At 49.3% G+C, this 18,928-nt stretch overlaps 10 protein-coding genes across 10 annotated transcripts; 4 read left to right on the forward strand and 6 right to left on the reverse strand.

The window, feature by feature from the left end:
- Positions 1–2,641: 2,641 nt before the first annotated feature.
- M436DRAFT_82062 (uncharacterized protein) lies at positions 2,642–3,550 on the forward strand (the record flags this gene model as incomplete). Its single annotated transcript, XM_013571754.1, has 1 exon — positions 2,642–3,550. The coding sequence occupies one exon, from the start codon at positions 2,642–2,644 to the stop codon at positions 3,548–3,550; it is 909 nt and encodes a 302-aa protein (XP_013427208.1).
- Positions 3,551–6,075: 2,525 nt separating this feature from the next.
- M436DRAFT_47201 (uncharacterized protein) lies at positions 6,076–6,584 on the forward strand (the record flags this gene model as incomplete). Its single annotated transcript, XM_013571544.1, has 3 exons — positions 6,076–6,114; positions 6,217–6,469; positions 6,553–6,584. The coding sequence occupies 3 exons, from the start codon at positions 6,076–6,078 to the stop codon at positions 6,582–6,584; spliced, it is 324 nt and encodes a 107-aa protein (XP_013426998.1).
- Positions 6,585–7,043: 459 nt separating this feature from the next.
- On the reverse strand, positions 7,044–7,424 carry M436DRAFT_82064 (uncharacterized protein; the record flags this gene model as incomplete). The annotated part of the gene is made up of 1 exon (XM_013571755.1): positions 7,044–7,424. The coding sequence occupies one exon, from the start codon at positions 7,422–7,424 to the stop codon at positions 7,044–7,046; it is 381 nt and encodes a 126-aa protein (XP_013427209.1).
- Positions 7,425–7,716: 292 nt separating this feature from the next.
- Positions 7,717–8,490, reverse strand: M436DRAFT_82065 (uncharacterized protein; the record flags this gene model as incomplete). Its single annotated transcript, XM_013571756.1, has 1 exon — positions 7,717–8,490. One exon carries the CDS (start codon positions 8,488–8,490, stop codon positions 7,717–7,719), a length of 774 nt encoding a protein of 257 aa, XP_013427210.1.
- A 1,336-nt stretch (positions 8,491–9,826) lies between these two features.
- On the reverse strand, positions 9,827–10,329 carry M436DRAFT_20219 (uncharacterized protein; the record flags this gene model as incomplete). The annotated part of the gene is made up of 2 exons (XM_013571474.1): positions 9,827–10,003; positions 10,063–10,329. Coding segments are annotated over 2 exons (444 nt in total), but the record flags the coding sequence as incomplete, so codon positions are not given.
- A 944-nt stretch (positions 10,330–11,273) lies between these two features.
- M436DRAFT_82067 (uncharacterized protein) lies at positions 11,274–12,236 on the reverse strand (the record flags this gene model as incomplete). Its single annotated transcript, XM_013571757.1, has 1 exon — positions 11,274–12,236. The coding sequence occupies one exon, from the start codon at positions 12,234–12,236 to the stop codon at positions 11,274–11,276; it is 963 nt and encodes a 320-aa protein (XP_013427211.1).
- Positions 12,237–12,550: 314 nt separating this feature from the next.
- Positions 12,551–13,068, reverse strand: M436DRAFT_72977 (uncharacterized protein; the record flags this gene model as incomplete). Its single annotated transcript, XM_013571758.1, has 3 exons — positions 12,551–12,691; positions 12,744–12,889; positions 13,002–13,068. The coding sequence occupies 3 exons, from the start codon at positions 13,066–13,068 to the stop codon at positions 12,551–12,553; spliced, it is 354 nt and encodes a 117-aa protein (XP_013427212.1).
- A 515-nt stretch (positions 13,069–13,583) lies between these two features.
- M436DRAFT_82069 (putative mitochondrial ornithine carrier protein AmcA/Ort1) lies at positions 13,584–14,570 on the forward strand (the record flags this gene model as incomplete). Its single annotated transcript, XM_013571759.1, has 1 exon — positions 13,584–14,570. The coding sequence occupies one exon, from the start codon at positions 13,584–13,586 to the stop codon at positions 14,568–14,570; it is 987 nt and encodes a 328-aa protein (XP_013427213.1).
- Positions 14,571–16,168: 1,598 nt separating this feature from the next.
- Positions 16,169–16,870, forward strand: M436DRAFT_82070 (uncharacterized protein; the record flags this gene model as incomplete). Its single annotated transcript, XM_013571760.1, has 1 exon — positions 16,169–16,870. One exon carries the CDS (start codon positions 16,169–16,171, stop codon positions 16,868–16,870), a length of 702 nt encoding a protein of 233 aa, XP_013427214.1.
- An 811-nt stretch (positions 16,871–17,681) lies between these two features.
- Positions 17,682–18,692, reverse strand: M436DRAFT_82071 (uncharacterized protein; the record flags this gene model as incomplete). Its single annotated transcript, XM_013571761.1, has 1 exon — positions 17,682–18,692. The coding sequence occupies one exon, from the start codon at positions 18,690–18,692 to the stop codon at positions 17,682–17,684; it is 1,011 nt and encodes a 336-aa protein (XP_013427215.1).
- Positions 18,693–18,928: the final 236 nt, after the last annotated feature.

The raw sequence follows: 18,928 nt of genomic DNA on the forward strand, positions 1-18,928 counted from the left end.
ACAAAGCATGTTGGGTGCTTGATTTGAATATCCTAAAAGATAACGCGTAGCTTTTCCATGCGACAAAAGTCTAAAGCAATAAATTGACAGTCAAGATGGTTAGTTTGACCAGATGCAAAGAGCCAAGTTTCCCAATCCGTAGACTTAGACGAGAAGCAGCTATAGGATAATGGTATCTCATTGCTCAGTGGCTGACTGCTTCCAATCTATGGGTGGTGGCTGTCTACAATGATTCTGTGGCTTGTCGCATCTACTTGTAACACAGAGTCAGCTTTTGCTGAGAAGATACAAACAGTCTTCAGCTCAACGTTTTTGTAGTAGACTTCTGCATCCGTTGCGAGGAGAATGTAAGTAAAGTCAACAAGATAAGCGACACTGATATCGAAGCAACAAGATCATTGTTCGCTTTTGGACATGTTCCAACATTTCTGTCTCAGAGCCACGATATATTTTATAGAGTAGATAGCCTTCACTACAAGTGGAACCCAACGGCCGCCTACCATTCGGCCCGCAGCTGCTTAAAATCAGTAGCGTCTCTGTAGTCGGGCAAAAATGTCGACATGACTACTCTAGACCATCTCGCACGTTGTTTGTCTATCCTTACAGCCATGCAAAGAAATGTCTTGTTCGTGAACGTGATTCAGTTGTTCTGGCCAAGGGAGCCGAGACCTGTGGTGAAGGATGAGTTTCATGATGGTCGCCGGAGACGCATCCCGTTGGGGGCTTGGACGAACTGCCTCGACCTTATTCTTACTCGCCGAGAGAGTTCCAGCCACGACACCCGTTGATATATCGATGGCAGCAAAACACAGACCATAGAGAAACTCGCTTATGTGACCTGACAGATAATATGTGCACAAAAGTTAGAAGCGTATCGGTCTCCCGGCTGACTCGTCCTCATAGTTCACGTGATATGAGTATAGCATATGACTGCCAAGTCTGCAAGATGGTATGGCTATGGAGAGACACTTGGCTCTAGATGGTGGCGGTACTGTCGCTGTATCAGACTGCGGCCGTACACGTGGACCTCAGATCTCGTCTGGACAAACTTCTGTCTGCGGTGTGCTCCGGGCCAAAACTTGGGCCGAGTTCATCCGTTGCCTGATGTAGACTCGATAATACCCGTTACAACGGCTCCCTCTGTCAGTGGAGGATGCTGTGTGCTCTTGTGCGCAAGCCGTGTACCCTGAAGCTTAGAATAGGCAAGGATTTGAGACCTTATGACGACGAAATATTGCGAATGTCTAAGAGCCCCATCCATAACTGCAGGAAAAAGATAAATCCCTTCCAACGGTCCACAAGAGCATGAATATAGGGAGAGATGCAGAACCGCAAACGGCTCGAGAACCGCCAGAAAGGATCATCCTTGAAGAAAAGGGTCGTCAACGAAAGAATAATGCGAAAGCGTTGATCTGAATCAGGAGAGATATCTCTGGAACGGACGTTCAAGATCATATAGTCTGCCGAGACTGATTAGATACTGTGTGGGTGGACATGTACTCGTGTACTGTGGACCTTGTGTATCGATAGGCTACGCGGACATCGCTGGCGAGGCCTGGAAGTACACGTGACTGATAAGGTACTTGTCCGTTCAGCTCGTGAGCAGGTTGTCGGGGTCTCCGCATGGGATGTACCTCCCACCTAGAACGTATATCAGCTTTGTGCAACGATCCCGGTGTATACGAAAAGAGGCGGGCTGAGCTTGAGGGTGTGCTGCAACGCCTTCTCCTGTATCCCGATATCCTTTGCAACAGCGAATGGGACGGCAGTTTGAGCAAATGTCCGGGGAAGGAGCCAAGGGGGTGGCCGAAAATGGGGAAACGGCTGCAAACTCGTTGTCAAAACCCTGGGACTGGATCCATCTGGTGCGGCCAAAACGACTGACCGCTGCAGCCCTGCCCTTTCCTGGAAAGCTCGCCTGCAACGGTTGCCCTTACACCCTCGTCGCCCTTGTTTGGGGATTTGGGATTTCCAACGGCTTTCATTTGTTCGCTCGATAGTTGGCCGTTGACGGTTCTAATGTCTATGAAAAAGACTGGGCCACGTCGTCACTGACTCCCTGCTGTGCAGCCAGAGCAGAGCCGTATGAGTTTGACTCGACACATTCGGGATTATTTACGACGAACATCATGTCAGGAATAGACTAACCATCTGTATGCGCCATGAACGCCGTAGATCTCCTCGTCTATACTTCCGGAATCGGACTTTGAAGAGAGCATGTTTTGATTCTAGACACCCTGGACCGCGTCGGCCAGGAGAAAGCTGGGCGATGTCCAATCGGTTCTTGACCGTTTGTGGGATTTCCTAATAGTACAACGATACATGTCTGATAGACATGTTCCACACCAAACCTTTTCGCCTATCCTTCGAGATGCTCTGCGCGGGCTTGCTGGATCTCAACGTCCAGGAAACCGGCAAGGCAGATGATACGGGCGTTTTCTTGCACGTTGTGCTTTGATATAAGTAAGGCCACACATCCCAGGTCAACATCTCGTTCAGCAGCGCTCGGTTCTATTATCTTCGCATTCAATTGTCGACTCTTTCTTACGACTCACATTCCAGCAATAACGAATCAGCATTCCGACAACAGGTCTCATCTTCACACGACCACTAATACCTGATCTCTCACAACACAATCAAAATGAGTGTCACTGTTCTTGCATCTACTCCTGCCCTTCCCCCGGTTGGCAGAAAGACCTCCATGTGGGGAAAGATGTTCGGCAACTACAAGCTGGGCAGCGAGGTTGTTCCTATGGAGGACTCTGGCATGCTCAGCCCCAGCTTGCCTGTTGAGAAGACCAGAATGGTCTCGGTCTCCACCGGTATTGAACAGAAGAGCACCATCTACAACCGCAAGGCATCAACCATGTCCACCATGGCCAAGGACTCTCGCACTGTCTCTGAAAGCTCATCATCCAAGAACCGCGCATTCAGCATCTCCAGCCGCCGCTCTTCCAAGAACAGCATCAGAAGCTGGTTCAGAAGCGCCAACCCTGACACTGATGCCAACGTTCCGGCCATGCCTACTATGGACCGCAAGTTCTCTCAATTCTCCATGTTCAGCAGCCACAACCCCGACTCCGAGTCGAGCTCTCCCGCTGCTTCTCCCACTGCTTCTCGCCGTCCCAGCTATGTTCCTCGCAACGCTGCCTCAAGCTTCCTCCGCACCACTACTCCTCTCAGCACCGATGAGAAGGCTGAGGTCAGCCGCAGAGCAAGTGTCGCCGAGCAGCTTCCTACTCCCAACCTTGCTTTGAAGGCCAGATCTGTTTCATCTCCTGTTAGAGCCAACAAGCCCGCTCCTCTTCTCTTCACCTCCGCTCCTGCCGAACACGGTCTCCACAGCATGGAGGGCGCTTGCGACATCGACGACTCTGACCTTGTCTCTCCTCGCGGTACCACTTTCTCGGTTGCATCTGCTCCTCACTCACCAGCCGACACGATCATGGAAGATCCCATCGAGCATCAAGTCGACTCAGCAAAAGCCAGTCCTGAGCTCAACCCTACGAAGAACGAATCCACAGTCAACGTTGTCGAGTTGACATGTTGAGCCTTCTCCTTTGCATCTCCAAAAGAATTTCTTTCTCATCTCGGGAGCACTATAGACTGGCAAAACATTTCACGGCGCGAAGGGTTACTGCTGGACTCCAGCCTTTCGACACATTAATCGAACACTCGCATGCGAGTGGACCAACCCGATTTTCATTTCCTTTTCTCACTTTATCTCTCCTATGTTTTTCCATTTCCAGGCAAAGAAAGCCTTTTATACAAGGGACAGGAGGATTTTCTTCTCATGACAGCGGCGTTTAATTTTCACTTTTTCTTTAATCCTCTTCTGTATCTACGAACTTTTACATTTTTATTCAAGAGAAACACATTCTTACAAACAAAATTCCTGCTCAATCATTGTCCTGTTGTGTATCACTCATATTGACTTTCCACAACAACCCACAGCTTCGTCATTATCCGTTTACGCCCAAATCTCCTCTCTCTTCCCTACGCCGTTGTGGGCCTTTTCTCAGCTGAACAACATCATAAAACGTCTCCGCGTCAGTCGATATTCAGAAAAAAAAAGCCACAAAAAGCAGCCACATGCCCTGGAGATTTGTGTTTCTTTCGTTTTCTGTTTACTCCGTAGTGCAAAAGCCGCTACGCACATTGGCTTCCGTATCTTAAGCCATTGGCGTTGTTCTCTGCACATCAGCAGACCATGCTGCTATACGGAGTTCGGAGTGTGGAGTAGGGCACAGAATTGCGCTTTTTTTTTGAAATTTTTGTAGATGGATGTGCAAATCACCTATATCGGTTGGCCCCCTTAATACCGGCGCTGCGGCACTGCGGTGCTGCGCCTTTGCATCGCGCGATACGCGGCATGCTCGCGTGGTATAGTGTTTAACGTCGCTGCACATGGGTGATTTGAAGCGCATCGGTGGCGATAATGCGCAATCAATTACCCCGTGGGAAAGAAGTGTCGCAAGTGTGGGTGAAGGAGTGGTAGAAGGGAAAAAAAACCGTCTTGCATGACAATGCATACTATTCCCGCGCACGATCTAGACGGAAGAGAGAGTTGTGAGGGGATCTAGTTCTCACTCTCCCTTCCACAAGTCCGGAGAATTTTGGGTTACTTGTACTTGTACTGTGACAAGCAAGCTGGGATACATTGATACTGTATTCTTTGTCACTGGGGCCTTGCAGCTGTGCCTGGGGGTGCCTGGGCACGCGAAAGATCTTAGAAGACAGATCTATGCCAGTCATTTATATTCCATTGGATCGATTTCTCTCATGGCTGGATACGTATCTATGTACAAGTCACTTGTAACTATGGTCTGGGGTGTGGCTGCCATACCAGATCTTTTGCCGCTGCTGCCTCGGTGCTTGGACGCCAGATACGATAGGAGGATCGAACTATCTCGATCATTGCCACACCTTTCCTCATTCACCGCAACACTCCAGACCCAAGATATGCGGCTGATCCGATAACCAGGTCTCCGAAACTGCGAATCTATGCTTGTCAATGCTTGGTGCATCTTGCATGCATGTCTGCAACAACGTTCTGCTTAGGCAGCATCTTGCAGTGCTCTGGACAGTTGTGTAGTATCTCCTTTCGGCAAGTTCTCTTTTAGACAGTACATGTCTATGGAAGTAGTCTAGCCGCAGGCTCTGAGCAAGCGCATCCTAGAGTAGCCCTGATTGCGGGTTGTGATGCTTTGGATTTGGGATATTGGACAGATGTTGTGGTAGATATGGTGGGGAGAAAGCATCTGAGCTAGTCCACTTTGTACGCGCTGTTTGGCCATAAGAAACCCAGGAGTGATGGCAGAGCGAGATGCTGCAACGCCTGTTTTGTGGAATGATGATCGTAGAGAGATTAGGCAATCATCAAGTGCCTAGTTCAAGAAATCGTTACGAAGGAACATGGAATGAGGTCATTTGAAAGCAACACGATCATGTTTTCGGGACTACATGTATAGATAACCCCAATCTTTGCGACCCTGCAGTCTCTCTTCCAATCATCTTCTTGTCCAGATCACTTTTGCAAAAACGTGTTGTGTATAGAAACTGAATTCCTCAAAGTCAGCAAACTGTGTTTCATGACAAGATATGATAAAGAGGAAGTTTGTAGTGTTGATTGTCATATATCTGGTGCCGTTTCACCATGAATGCACCGGTCAAGGTGCGTAAGAAAGCCATGCATGTGTAAAGCGTATAATCATCCGAAGAGAAGAGAGTGCAAGGGGATAGACAAGAGGAAGAAATGCTTACCCTACTGTTTGGCGAGACTGGACCTCCTCTACGCTTTGAAGAAGAAGAAGAAGCAGTCTCTGGTATTGGCGATGGAATTAAACAGCTACATGCGGCGATGTGATGACATATAAATCACAGCAGCATCAAGCAATGTTGATTTGATGGTGTAGTGTTCAGTCGCGAAGCAACGCGACAGAAGGGAAAATATTTATCGTCACTGACGGACTCGGCAATTGCCGTCTCCCGCGCTCCGCCGCAAGCCCTCCATCTTGTACATTGATCATCATCTCCATACCAAAAGTTGCCGTCGCATACACAACCTCGCCCACCATGGCAGTAACAAGAACACTAGCTCTCAAGCTAATGGAGGTATGCTTCTCCCTCTCTCCCCTCCTCCCCTCTACCCCTCTTCACCCTTGCCTGTCCACTCTGCTCCCCCTCCAACCACACATCTCTAACCTCCCACAACAGACGCAATGCGCAATCTTCAACACAACCTACAACCCCTCCGCCCTCCGCACCGGCAACAGCGTTCTGCGTCAACGCCTGCGCGGCCCTTCGATGGCAGCCTACTACCCACGCCGCGTCGCCCGATTCGCCGACTTGCAAAAAGCGTATCCTGGCTTTGAGACCTACGATGACTTTGAAGAGGATCGCATTGAGAGTGTTGCTATTACAAAGTCCAGAGGAAAGGGTGCACCCAAGAAGAAGAGGACGGCTGCTGGTACGTGGAAACAGAGCAAGAGGGAGGGCAAGAGGCTGAAGAAGGATCGAAAAGATGGAATGCTAACGTCCTGTGAAATGCAGAATCCAAGAAGTTTGGCAAGAAGAAGAGGTAGACGATGCGCTGAAGGAGGGCTGCTTTGTCTCGAAACATATCCGACGAGGACGAAGGCCAAAGCAGGAGCTTGTAAGAATATACATGGATGTATGGGCTGCAAGAGCAAGGAAGACAGAGCATTGGGATTATACGAAGAACGGCGTTCTATGGAGTTTTACCCGGAGGATATACGACGATGGAGAAGCTCACCTTGTACAAGAATTCAACTTTCAACCATCACACTAAATCGACGAATCGTGTGCTGTACAGTATTGGTTTTGCAGAACTGCTCGGCATTTGTCTGCTGTTGTGTTTTGTCCTACTCAGCAAGATCGGATCTCTCTCAAGAGACGCATATCAAAAAGCACGAGAATGAAGAACCTCTTAACAGTGGACAAGAAACAGTTTATCATGGAACGCTTGGCTACCAGCCATCGCTGACAGGAAATTCTGATAGGATTCCGAGTTTTCAGATCGATCAACCAGCCCATACTAACCATGTAGTTCCGCCGATGAGGAACAACAACACTCCAGCAGTAATCGCACCTGCTCCGATACGATCCGCAGTAGTAATCTCTCGCCTAGAAATATGTTCACCACCCATCTCTCCACCAACATCAGAGCCATCCGTTCCAGCACTGGGATCAGATTTGCTGGTCCCACCCGTTGAAACCGTATACGGAGGCTTGATAGCAGCGTTATTCAACATCATGGCTTGAACAATGGCTAATGCACCCATCTGCTCGCCCACACCTCGAGTTCCATCTGAAATAGTGGTATTCCACGTATGTCCGCAGTTCTTGCCGTCAGAGCCGCATTGGCCTGCTGCGCCTACTGCAGATTTGCGGAGGCATGGCATGATGGTTTCGTAGCGAGAGGGCTGCGACTACGCAATCGTATAGGTATTCCGTTTCCATGGATGAATCCAACAACGTGCATAGTGATCTGCAAGGGGTTGTGCTATGCTATGGATACCTTTGGAGAAGACCCTCTCTTCGAAGGCCGCTGGGTGTCCAATCGACTACGGATGTCAGACGGTTTGGCTTGCGAGACAGACCCAGATATAACCCGCAGAACATGACTATACATATAATGTTTGGACGTAAAACTGCTCAGATGGAACTGGGTGGATATAATTGTGCAAAAGAGGCCTACCACCCATGTTCATCAGGAAACTGCTCTTCGATCAACTTGTCCACTGACTCCAGACACTTCTCTCTGTCGTACACGGAAAGATCTGGCCAGCCATGCTCCTTGTACACTTGCCTGACAGACCGCAGATAAGACTTGTCATCACTGGTCCCGTACCCGTCAAACCACTCTTCAACCCGGGTTTTGTGTATGGGAACATACACCAGATCACTGTGCAGCTTCTTCAAAACCTCGAAGAAATCGGCGATGGCCCAAGCGGGAGCGACTCGCCACTCTTCATCCTCTGGCGTGCAGTCCCAGAAATTGTCGAGGATGCCTTCTCTTGCGGGATCTTGTTTGGCTTCCTCGCGGACGCCAGCTACCCAGTGTATGACGCCGAATTTTGTATCCAAGACAATTCTGTCTTCGTCGAACAAGATGCCGAGGGCGGATGGAGGTACGTTTTCCCAGCCCAGATCCTCTGAGATGAATCTTAGGTCGTCGATTTCGGAGTCTCCAATATCGGCGAGCAGATTGGGCCAGTGGGCAACCTCGGAGTGAGGGGCAAGTAAACCCCTGTCCGAGATGTAGGGAAGGTGTCGCATGAGCTCGGCCACTTCCTCGTTCTTGCCCAAAAGGCGTACTTTTTCGTTCGTGATGGAAGGCCAGCCATCAGTCGGAGGCTCCTCAATCATAGCTTCCGACAGATAAAATTGGGTGAGGAATTGATAGTAATCGCGAAAGGCAGCGATGGTGGCTTCGCGAGAGTAGCTGACTTCGTGTAAACGAGGCATGCTGGCGATTGGAGATTGAAATCAAGTGAAGAACTAGAAAAAGCTGTGTCTTGCTGTTGGTAAGGAGGCAAAGACTGATAGAATGGTTGAAGGGCAAGTCGCAGTCTTGTTTGATCCTTTTGTATTTATTGCATGACTGAAGGGCGTGTTTCAGCATTCGCATCAAAGTCGGTTGCCTGGGTGTACGAGTCATGCACTGGAAAGCTATTCTGTCAAGACACGCAAACCATCCATCCGTGCTTTAAACTAGCAGCCGACGTAGACTGTCACCCTATTTGCCGGATCTTGAGTCCTAAGTGTTTCGCAGGGCTGAAATCTGTCAAATTCTTTACCAAGGCTTACCTAACTTTGACGACGGATTGCTCAAAGTTGCGACAGTTGCTCTTGTCCGCAAACACCGTGAAAGAAGACCGCTGGCATAGAGTGTAGTATGTCAATGGTCTAAGTTTCCTGAGCAATGACAAGGTAGCATTATCGGACGAACGAATCGTGATTCGCAGCGATTTTGTACGATACAGAAGGGAGTGAGGTACGATTTGGGTTGATGCTCTCTTGCCGGCTGGGCCGAGCATCAGCCACGTACCGAGTCATCATCTTCTTTTGATGAAACCGAGCTCACGTCTAAACCTGCCAATCCTTGCTGCTACAGGTATGATAGATCCATGACTTTGCTTTTTAGAAAGCAACGGTATGTCACAGAGCGCTATTAATGGAGTGAAAAGGAGTTGTACTACGACGATTCACGAGGACAAGCGGTCCCGAGATACATCATCTCTGAATAGCGAGGATCAAGGACAGGACGGATTGAATAAAGACTAGGATTCTCTGGTTCAAAAGCACAGCAATTTGGTGTATATGCTTGGGCAAATAGGTTTGACTGCTTGAGGAGAAAAGATACCGCTTCGATATATTCCAAGCACAAGATCAATGGAGAGATTAATTCGAAGGTGCAAAGATATCCCAGAATGCAAGGAAAGATTCGTCAAATACGATTGAGCTCGTATGGGTCAAATTCAAAAGCAACAGATGTGTGCAGACTGTAAGGAGCTCAATACCGGCGGAGAATAAAAACTAACAGGAGATGGAACAAGTCAGCACACATCACACTGAAGTGAAAACTCAGAGGAACCCTTGAATGTCATGGGATTTTGTATATTCATTCTTTTGATGCCAAGCTTTTATAAAGAGGAGACAGAGGAGCAGACTTTAGCGAGTCATACACTGAGAAGAGATCTCATTTCGGAACGCGACACCATATCTGAACTTCAAATGCGCTGAAAATGGAGGTAGTTTTCATATCGGCGCTTCCACCACAAGCTCACTTTTTCTTACTCGTGATGCGTCTGAGGAGGGTCTCGACGACATCACCCTTCGCAAACTCTAAGGGATAGATCTTGCCAGTGTTCTTGGTGTACTTCTTCAGCTCCTCGAGGGTCTTGAACTTTTCAACCTTGGTGTTGTTGCGACGTGAGTCCATTAGGTCGACGAGGTTGACGTGAGTCTTCTTTAGGATCTATCAATCGTAATCATTAGTCCATGTGCAGTGCTCTTATACCACTGGTAGCTACTTACCCGCTTGCACTTAGCGACAGTGCGGCGAGGCTCAACACCGAGCTCATCACAGAGGTACTGGAGACGTTCCAGCTTCTCGGTGATACCAAGCAACGCGAAGTGACCTTCAAGTTCGTCGTTGTAGCAATTTGCTCTCTGGCGTGCACTTTCTGCTCTGTCCCACTTCAGGCTCTTGGCCAGGCGATTGAACTCGTCGCGGATGCTACGGCGAGGGTGATGATCGAATTCAGGGTAGCGGTCGAAATAGGATATGAAGGTGGTAGACATGTTTGCTAATGACGAGCTGCAAGAGCTTGTTTGTGTGAACGAGGGTAGCTGTGTTATAGACGAGAAAGAGTTTCCCAAGGGTTGTTGCGTGAAGGCGACTTTTGTTGGCTTCGAAAGTGAAACATTTATATCAGTTCCTCACATAGACCTAAGACCGAAGTGAAGGAAAGTAATGCAAGACCATTTCGCCATTCACCGTGACCATGTATGGCGCGCATCGATCTGTGCGCGCGTAGGGAACGCCCAAGATTGTTCTGACAAGGCGTCGAGTCGTCATGAGCGCAGCTTTGATGCTGTCCCCAAGGTATGAGAGTCTCGTTATCACTGTGGGCTCTTCGACACAATCTAAGTCTTTGGCTGGCTGGTGGAAGGAAAATAAGATTCAGAAGATACAAATGAACAATGATCTGACAATCCCTAACGATGCCGGGAATGAAGATAGGGATAAAGCCTTCAGCCTTGTGGGTTAGTGGCAGGGCCGACTGTTGGGCCGACATCGACAGGCTTGTCTTGCCTCAATCCTTTTTACCGGTTACTGATGTCCGGTCGAGGAGATCTCAATGAACGAGAAACGCCGAAAGCTCATCATTGTTGATCAAGGAGTCTCATTGGCTGGGTAGTCATTGACGGGGCCGGCATCGAAAGCATTGCTACTGATGAAGTTACCATTGCCAATTTCTGAGGCATATTTATTCAAGCTGCAGGACACGCCGTTGGTGAGTTTCGTTCGCTTGTTTGCAAGCTCGTATTCAACTGCGCTGAGGAGGCTGGACAGATCAACTCTGGGGATGGCAGGTTGGGAGGGACTAGAAGCCATGGCAACGAAGGTTTCCGAAGCCAAGGCAGCAGTAGTGGAGATGGTCTGGGAAAGCATATCCACGATGTTCGGCTTTGTGGTGGTAGTCAGAGCTTAGAATCTGGGTTTCTGAGTCGAGCATGTGTGCTCAGAGTTCGTCTAGCAACCTGTCCCACTTGACGGCTTCCTTGGCTTGCATCTTTTCTTGTGCCGGGTCGACCAAGCGTATTCCAGGAGCAGTCTTGTTCTTCTCCAGACCCAGAGCTTCTTTCCACTCCGAAGGGTTCTCGGTCACAGATGCCAAAGAGCCTTTCTTCCATAGTACGATGGCGAGAACGAGAATGATGAAAACGGTCAAAGATGTCAAGGCTAGAGCCCAGGTGCGATTGTTGCGTTTATTCTTCTCATGTTCTTTCTTCTCCCATCGCTCGAGGCGCAGACGGCAAGACTCTAGTCTCGTCTCGAAGGATTCTGCACGTTCTTTGGCTTTGTGAAGGCGTTTGACTAGTTGATCGATAGACTCGTCCTGCTGGGACATGTTCTGGAAAGCATCGATCTGGCCAGTGATGTCCTTGACGAGTGAGTCCGATCTGGTGGCGAAGTCTTTGGCAGTGTCGTCAAGGCACGAGTGTAGATCTTGGAAGGAAGAAATGGTGGCCTTGAGTAGGCCGACCTTTTGCAGCAAGGCGTAGTAAGTGTCATCTAGCTTGCGAGTGGCGGTGTGAGCGTCGCGAGATAGAACGTTCAAGGCGGTAGAGACATGGTCTTGACGTCTCTGGCGTAGTCGACGCTCGTGAGCAATGGTCTCTGGCGTGACGAGTTGATGCGGAGGGTGATCGACGGCATACTCTACTTCAGGCGACCACCGCGGCTTGGTGGGCTCTTGTTCTTGTTCTTCATCTTTGGCCTGGACTGATTTCTCTGGCGAAAGGTCACGACGAGACCTAAGGTGGTGATGGTGCTGCTGAGCTCGTCGCAGAGGATTGTAGTTCTCGAACGAGAATGGATGCTGTAGTTGGACTGCCGACTGGATGGTATCGCGCGCATGATGGTGGCGGTGTGGCCTATGATAGCTGGAGTGCTTCTTGTCCTTCTTGTCCTTCTTGTCCATGTTTGCATGCCATGGTCGCTGAGTAAACAGTCGTCCTTGGACTAGGAAGTTGCAATCAGGTCGCGGTTGCGCAATCTCCGCAATCGAGGCCTAAACCCGACGCACGTTTATCCAAAAAGTGGAAGAAACGACATGAATATCGTGTTTGCAAAAAATATAATTGTATGCACTCGCTGTTCTCCTTCTAGATCCAGACCACGCCCAAAACGCCATGAATATGCAGCCAGGGTATCTTTCAATGCTTGTGTGCCTTGCCCTCGTGTCGCCGTCTCCGCCTCTCCTGTCCACCACTCTGCCTGTCTGAGAGCAGTTGCCTACGACTTCAGGAGCTTGTTTCTCTTCTCTCTGCGCTTCAGTCTGTCGACTCTCTTCTGGTGCATCTTGGCTGCCATCTTCTCGTAGCGCTCCTTCTCTTCCTTTGCCTCGCGCTTCTCCTTGAGTGCTGTGATGCGTCTCTGTTCTGGTGTCAGTCACGATATCCAGTTGTAACATCTCGGTGTGTCTGACCTGACGCTCGGCTTCCTTCTCCTCCTTCATCTCCTTCTCCTGTGCTTTTACAACGGCGAGTGCTTGATCCTTGGCCTGGCGCTTTGCGTATGATGTCTGACCGGCGGTCGGGCGGAACGCCTTTTTGGTCTCGTGCCATTGCTTGCCTGCGAAACGATCAGTCACAGTGTCGAGATTGTGAACATGCTTGCAGAAGAAATGGCGCAAGAAGAGACGAGAACGGCCGAAGTGCGATAGCGAGAAGCAGGAAAGACTCACCATTCTTGCGCATACCCGACGTCTGCGGGGTCTTGGCAATAGGAGTATCGGACGTGACAGTAGACATGATTGTGGTATACAAGATTATAGTCTAAGAGAATACTTTTTTGGCGATGCAAATGTTCAGCAAGGCACCCCACAAGTCTTGGCTCTGGACTTTCTCGACTTGCGGAAGGACGGGAACGATGCACGGCCGTCATGATCTCGAATCATGCTTCGGTCGTGTTTCTGTCACCTTCAATCGTCACAGCCGTCACAATCATCACTTTGCGATCAGACCTCCTGTCCTCCGTTCGGATGGGTCGCGCCTTCTCCACGACGCGCGGACCAGGAACGCTAAACACATGAAAGTTGCAAGAGCGACGCAACCCTAGCGGCCTCACACAAATCGACCCCTCCATAGCCAACCTTTTTTTGTGCGCGCTTTTTTCCCTCTCCTGCGTCCTCTGAAATCGTTTCCCTCAAATCTACCTCCGCACACCTTGCTGTATCGCACATACCATGCTCCCACGGTAGCATCCACAAACACGTTAGATTTTTCAATTCCTCCTCGCGCTTCCTCGGAGAAAGCACTGTCTGCTGATGGACGTCCGCGATGCACACCATGTCCTTGCCGCCGACTCTTTGGCTAAACACATAGAGCCTTCTCAAGCCCACCAACAAGCCATCGCCGCCCTCAAAGATGTCGTCTTTGGTTCCTTCGCCGGTATGGCTGGCAAATACATCGAATATCCCTTTGACACTGTCAAGGTCCGCCTGCAGTCTCAGCCCGACAACATGCCCCTCCGCTACACCGGGCCCGTCGACTGCTTCCGCCAATCCTTCCGCCGTGACGGTCTAGGAGGCCTCTACCGCGGCATCAGCGCTCCTCTGTTTGGAGCCGCCGTCGAGACCAGCAGTCTGTTCTTCAGCTACCAAGTCGCCCAAGACTCCCTCCAGGCCACCGTCTACAAAAATACCGACCCTCTGCCCCTGCATGCTCTGATCGGCTGCGGTGCTTTCTCTGGAGCCTTTGCTTCGCTGCTCCTCACTCCCATCGAGCTTATCAAGTGCAAGATGCAGGTCCCTGTCGAGACTTCGCCAGGCGTCTTCGCCCGCCCAAAGCCTCTGAGCCTGATCTCATCGGTATACAGCCACTACGGCATTGCTGGCTTCTGGCATGGACAAATGGGCACCCTCATCCGAGAGATGGGTGGCTCGGCTGCGTGGTTTGGCGCTTACGAGTCCGTGACTCTGGCCTTCAAGAATATGCAGAAAGAGACCAAGACAATTTCGGACACCTCCCTGCCTCTGTATCAGCAGATGATCGCCGGTGCCGCTGCAGGAATGAGCTACAACTTCCTCTTCTACCCTGCAGACACCATCAAGTCGCGTATGCAGACAGAAGCTGTCGGTGCTCTCCTCCCGGGCCAGAAGCAAAAGACCTTCGGCTCAGTCGCTCGTGCGGTCTGGAGACAACATGGTCTTAAGGGCATGTATCGTGGCTGTGGTATTACCGTCGCTCGCTCTGCGCCCAGCTCTGCCATCATTTTCTCCATTTACGAATATCTCAAGAAGTCGTTTGCATAATCATGCCCTGCTTTCCAGTTCGGCGTATCGGCGTCTTGTTCTTTTCTCATAGCGGGTGTCATTGAAGTCGAAGTTTTCGAGGAGGTAGACATAAAGTATAGATCAAATCTCTTTCACCTCAGATTCTAGATCCATCTAATTAATCGTTCATCCTTCATCTTCCACTGCCTTTGCTTCTCCATCTCGAAAGAGAAGCGTGGACCTTCGAGATCCTCTACCTTACACACTCTCAACAAAAGACACGCTCTGTCCACTTCAAGCCCCGGCGCTAATCGCTCGGCGACATGCGTCTCTTGTTGCTCCACAATCAATATGGACCTGCAGCCCGATTTTTTTTCTCATCGCAGCCTGGCAGAAAAGCGGTCAAGGTGACAGCCAACCATCTCTACATCATCATCTCCATCAACAACTGTATGAGAATGTGTTTTCTCACGAGGTGTGGAACACATAGTGAGAAGAAGCGAACGACTGTCCTGCGATCACCTCGATGGCTAAAAGCACTGACTGCAGGCACAGACGTTGGCAAGAAGATTGATCCGATCTGATTGATAAGGGCGAAAATTCTTCATCTGATAAAATTAGCCCCAAGGAGCCCCCGCCTATATCGCTCCGACCAAGTTGGTATTTGCTGGCGACGAACACGATCATGATGCTCAGAGCATCAGGTACAATTGACTATGCCTGACTAACCACTGCATTCGACTCGAATTCGGTATGCATTGGACTAGATCGGCTCGTCATAGCTACCAATGCCTCATCCGTTTGGTTGTTTGGTCGAATAATCTCTCTGCCTTGTCTTCCACCTCGCGACTTTTTCTCTCTTCCACAATACCGCATGAACCTTTTACCGGAACCAGAAGTCATCGTAACTCGGGTGCCTCACAATCAATAAATCATCAACGACATCGACCAAACACAGAATTCGGATGCCTTGCAAACATGCAAGAAAGAATCCCGGTGCCTGGAAAGTGGTCAAAACGAAACCGGATAGCGCTGCAAGCCACACCCGCAATTCTCTCATCACTCAAAACTTTCAAACTGCAACGAATCACACTCTGGGGATTGTCGGTGCCTGAGTCACATCTTTTCGCATCTACCCAATCAATTCTGATGCCTGGGGAGTGTACGTTGTACCTCTGTAGCCTTGAGTCGATATCGCAAGGGTACAGTATGCGTTAATTGGGTAGAAGCACCATGCAAACGTTTGATGTGGCTGGCTGTGGTTTTGGCTGCGGTGTCTGATTGTGTTGCCGGCGTCGAAGGATTCCAAGGTCTTGGTTTGCTTCGCGGTAAGGTTAGGTGAGTGGTTTTCGGGCACCCCAAATCAGCATTGCGTGTTTATGTTGCGGCCTTGTGAGCTTAGGCTGCTGGTTAGAAGGTGCAAAGGTAAGCATAAGATATAAGTATTGGTGTGTCTTCTTGTTTTGCTTTCCTGCTATATCATCACACTATCTTCTCATCGCAAAGACTTGCAACAACAGTGATTGTCATATCTTACAAAAGAGCTATTGATATATAATCATCATCGTCATCATCATTCGTATACACAACACTCACAACGTCAACTACACCAACTACACCCCATCGCCATCATCAAGATGTTCAACAAACCCTCAAAGACATCCTCGGCCTCTCCACCTACATCTCCTCCCTCGTCATATCAACCCACCAAACACCCCAGGTCCTGCTTCCCAACCTCGGCCTCCATGTCATCAACCTTCATGACACCCCGCCACGCCGACCTCGATTCCTCATATCCCGCAGCTTTCTTCGGCAAGAAGCGAACCCCACCACCCACCACACCCAGCACCGTCGACAGCAAAGCAATGCTTGATGCAGATAGAAGAACATCAGTAGACAGCACAGCAACCACAGCAACCTCATCCTCCGTTTCCAGCGCAACCAGCACCATTGCCGCAGAAAAGGAAATGGCCAAGAAATGGATGGCTGAGGCACAGCAGCAAAAGGAGAGCAAAGGCAAGCAACAGCAAAAACAATTCGATGTTTTTGACTACCAAACTGCTGGATACCTTTCCATGCCTATGGATCATGAAGCACAGCCTTATCGTAACTCCGCCTCTGCCTCTGCCTCTGCCCCTGCTTCTTCATCGCGCAAAGGTTCCTCGTCTTCCACATCTTCATCGTCAAAGTCGCATTCACTATGGCAAAAAACAAAGAACCTTACACAAAGAAGAAGTAGCGAGGAGAAACAACAAGCGAAAAAAGGATACGAAGAATCGGGGTTGGAGAAGAAGACGAAATTCGGTATGACGGAGGCGGGTATGAGGATTGTTGGATAGAAGATGAAGATGGAGTGGAAGAGAAAAATTCGCGTCGCGCTTTCAGAATCATTTACAGATCGTTTTGCTTCAGTCCTTGGAGCTGTTGCAGGCGTCAAGGGTGTTGACAGATTTTGCTTTCTTCATGCGCAAAGAGATCTTGCTTCAAGTACCAATGAGGGACGGCTTTTGCTGTTGTGGTTTTGTTGGGGATAAGGGAATGATTTCTTCTGATACTCTTTGACTCAAAAACTATCTCAATGACTGTTATATATGGAATATTACAGATACAAGCTCAGTCTACTGTCTCTTCATCACCTTACCCTAGCGTTCTTGGATGACAAGTAGCGGTCAATAGTGGGTGCACAAAACACAAAATTCAAGCACAAGGTGACGAGTAAGACAACTCGACAATACCACAGATATGCTTCAAAAGTTATAGTGTGTGCCTGCTTGAACCTGATATTTCGGCCTTATATCTTGGCGATGGTTGACATCGATATGAAAACTCGAGAGAACGGCAATGTAGGAAGGTTATGTATACCATTTTGGTTTTGGTTCCTGTAGAGTGTGCATTGATTTGTAAGTGTTGTCGTCATCCCATCTTCTATTGACTGCCTTTTCGATCCTTTCTGATTTTTCCGATCTCGTCGACTCTAAAATGAATGACTTTCTCTAAAGTCATTCATCATGCCATTTCCCCCGAAGAATGAAGTTTTGACGACTAAATTCCAAGACTTGTTAGAGTTGCTCGTTCTTGTAAGTCACTCTCTCTCGAGTCATCTTGCTACCTCCTGTCTCTCTTCTCTCTTCCACCTTCACTCCTCTACCTTCACCCCTCCGAATCCCTCTGTCTCCACCCCTCTGAATGTCTATCAGGAGGCTGCCAACTCGTCATGTTAACATATTCATTCTCACTCTTCCACTCGTATCCAGAAAAAGGAGCCAGAGGTAACTCAGTGGACGCTTCTAGACGTTGAGCTAGTGTGAGATTGGGATCGTAGCGGGGGTCTACGGTTGGACGGCTAGGTTTGGTGGACTTTTTGGGGAGGTCGGTGAGAGAGCTGTGGTTTTTGGCATGGGTATTGGGGATGCGGTTGGTTATGGGAGTAGGAATCGATCTGTGGTTTCCCTGGTCCATGTTCTGGGGTGAGGAGGGGTTTGATCTGGCTTGCCGGGTTGGCTTGTCCGTCGACTGAGATGGCAGGTGTGATTTGAGATTGTGATTCCCAACTATGATGTTCTGGTTCCAGGCGCTATTGATTGCAGGATAGGGAGTTGGATTTGCTGGTTTGAAGTGCTGAGATGAAGATACACCTGCATTGCCACTACCACCGATGCCCTCTCCACCGGTTCGATGCAAAGATGAAGATGGACCATCATGGTTAGTCTGGTATGAAAACGTTGTATTCGTCTTGTGCTGAATCAAAGGTGTGTTTGGAGAAGCAATGCTCCCGCCACTACCGCTGTCAAACTGACTCAAGGAAGCAGCAGTGGTGTTCTGACGCAGAGGTGTAGGAGTAATGGAATGGTGGCTCTGACGCGGAAGAGTTGAGGTTATGTGGAAGTTGTTCATCTGGTGCAAAGGTGGATATGAAGCGATCTGGTTGCTGTGGTTGGAAGATGAGACGATGATCGGGCCCTTGTTGGTTTGGTTCGCCATCGTTTTGCTGGTGTTCTCGTGGTTCTTGTTGTGAGCCAAAGACGAGGCTGTGTTTGTCTGATTGTTGGTAGACAATTCCATCTTGTTGTCTTGCGTGGATGATGTGTTGTCGGAATGGCCAGATCTGCTCAGATCAAAAGGTCTGGAGTAGTTGATATGGTTTTTGGTTGGAGGAGCCATGGCTGATATGCTGTTTTGTGTTGTACAAGTGCGATGAGAGAGCGGAAGATCGTTGTACATGGTTGAGAGATCGCGGTAGATCTTTGAGTGATAGCGGGATTTTGGTAGTGAGGTTTGAGGAGAGTAAAATCAACTACAGTGAAGTGAAGAGTTGTGAAATATAGGATTTTGGAGTCGAGGAGCGTGGGATCGATAAGAGCAGAGACCACAAGGTACTCAAGACTGTTTCCTCGTCG

The sequence above is a fragment of the Aureobasidium namibiae genome, assembly GCF_000721765.1.
Source record: "Aureobasidium namibiae CBS 147.97 unplaced genomic scaffold scaffold_9, whole genome shotgun sequence".
NCBI classification, from domain to species: domain Eukaryota; kingdom Fungi; phylum Ascomycota; class Dothideomycetes; order Dothideales; family Saccotheciaceae; genus Aureobasidium; species Aureobasidium namibiae.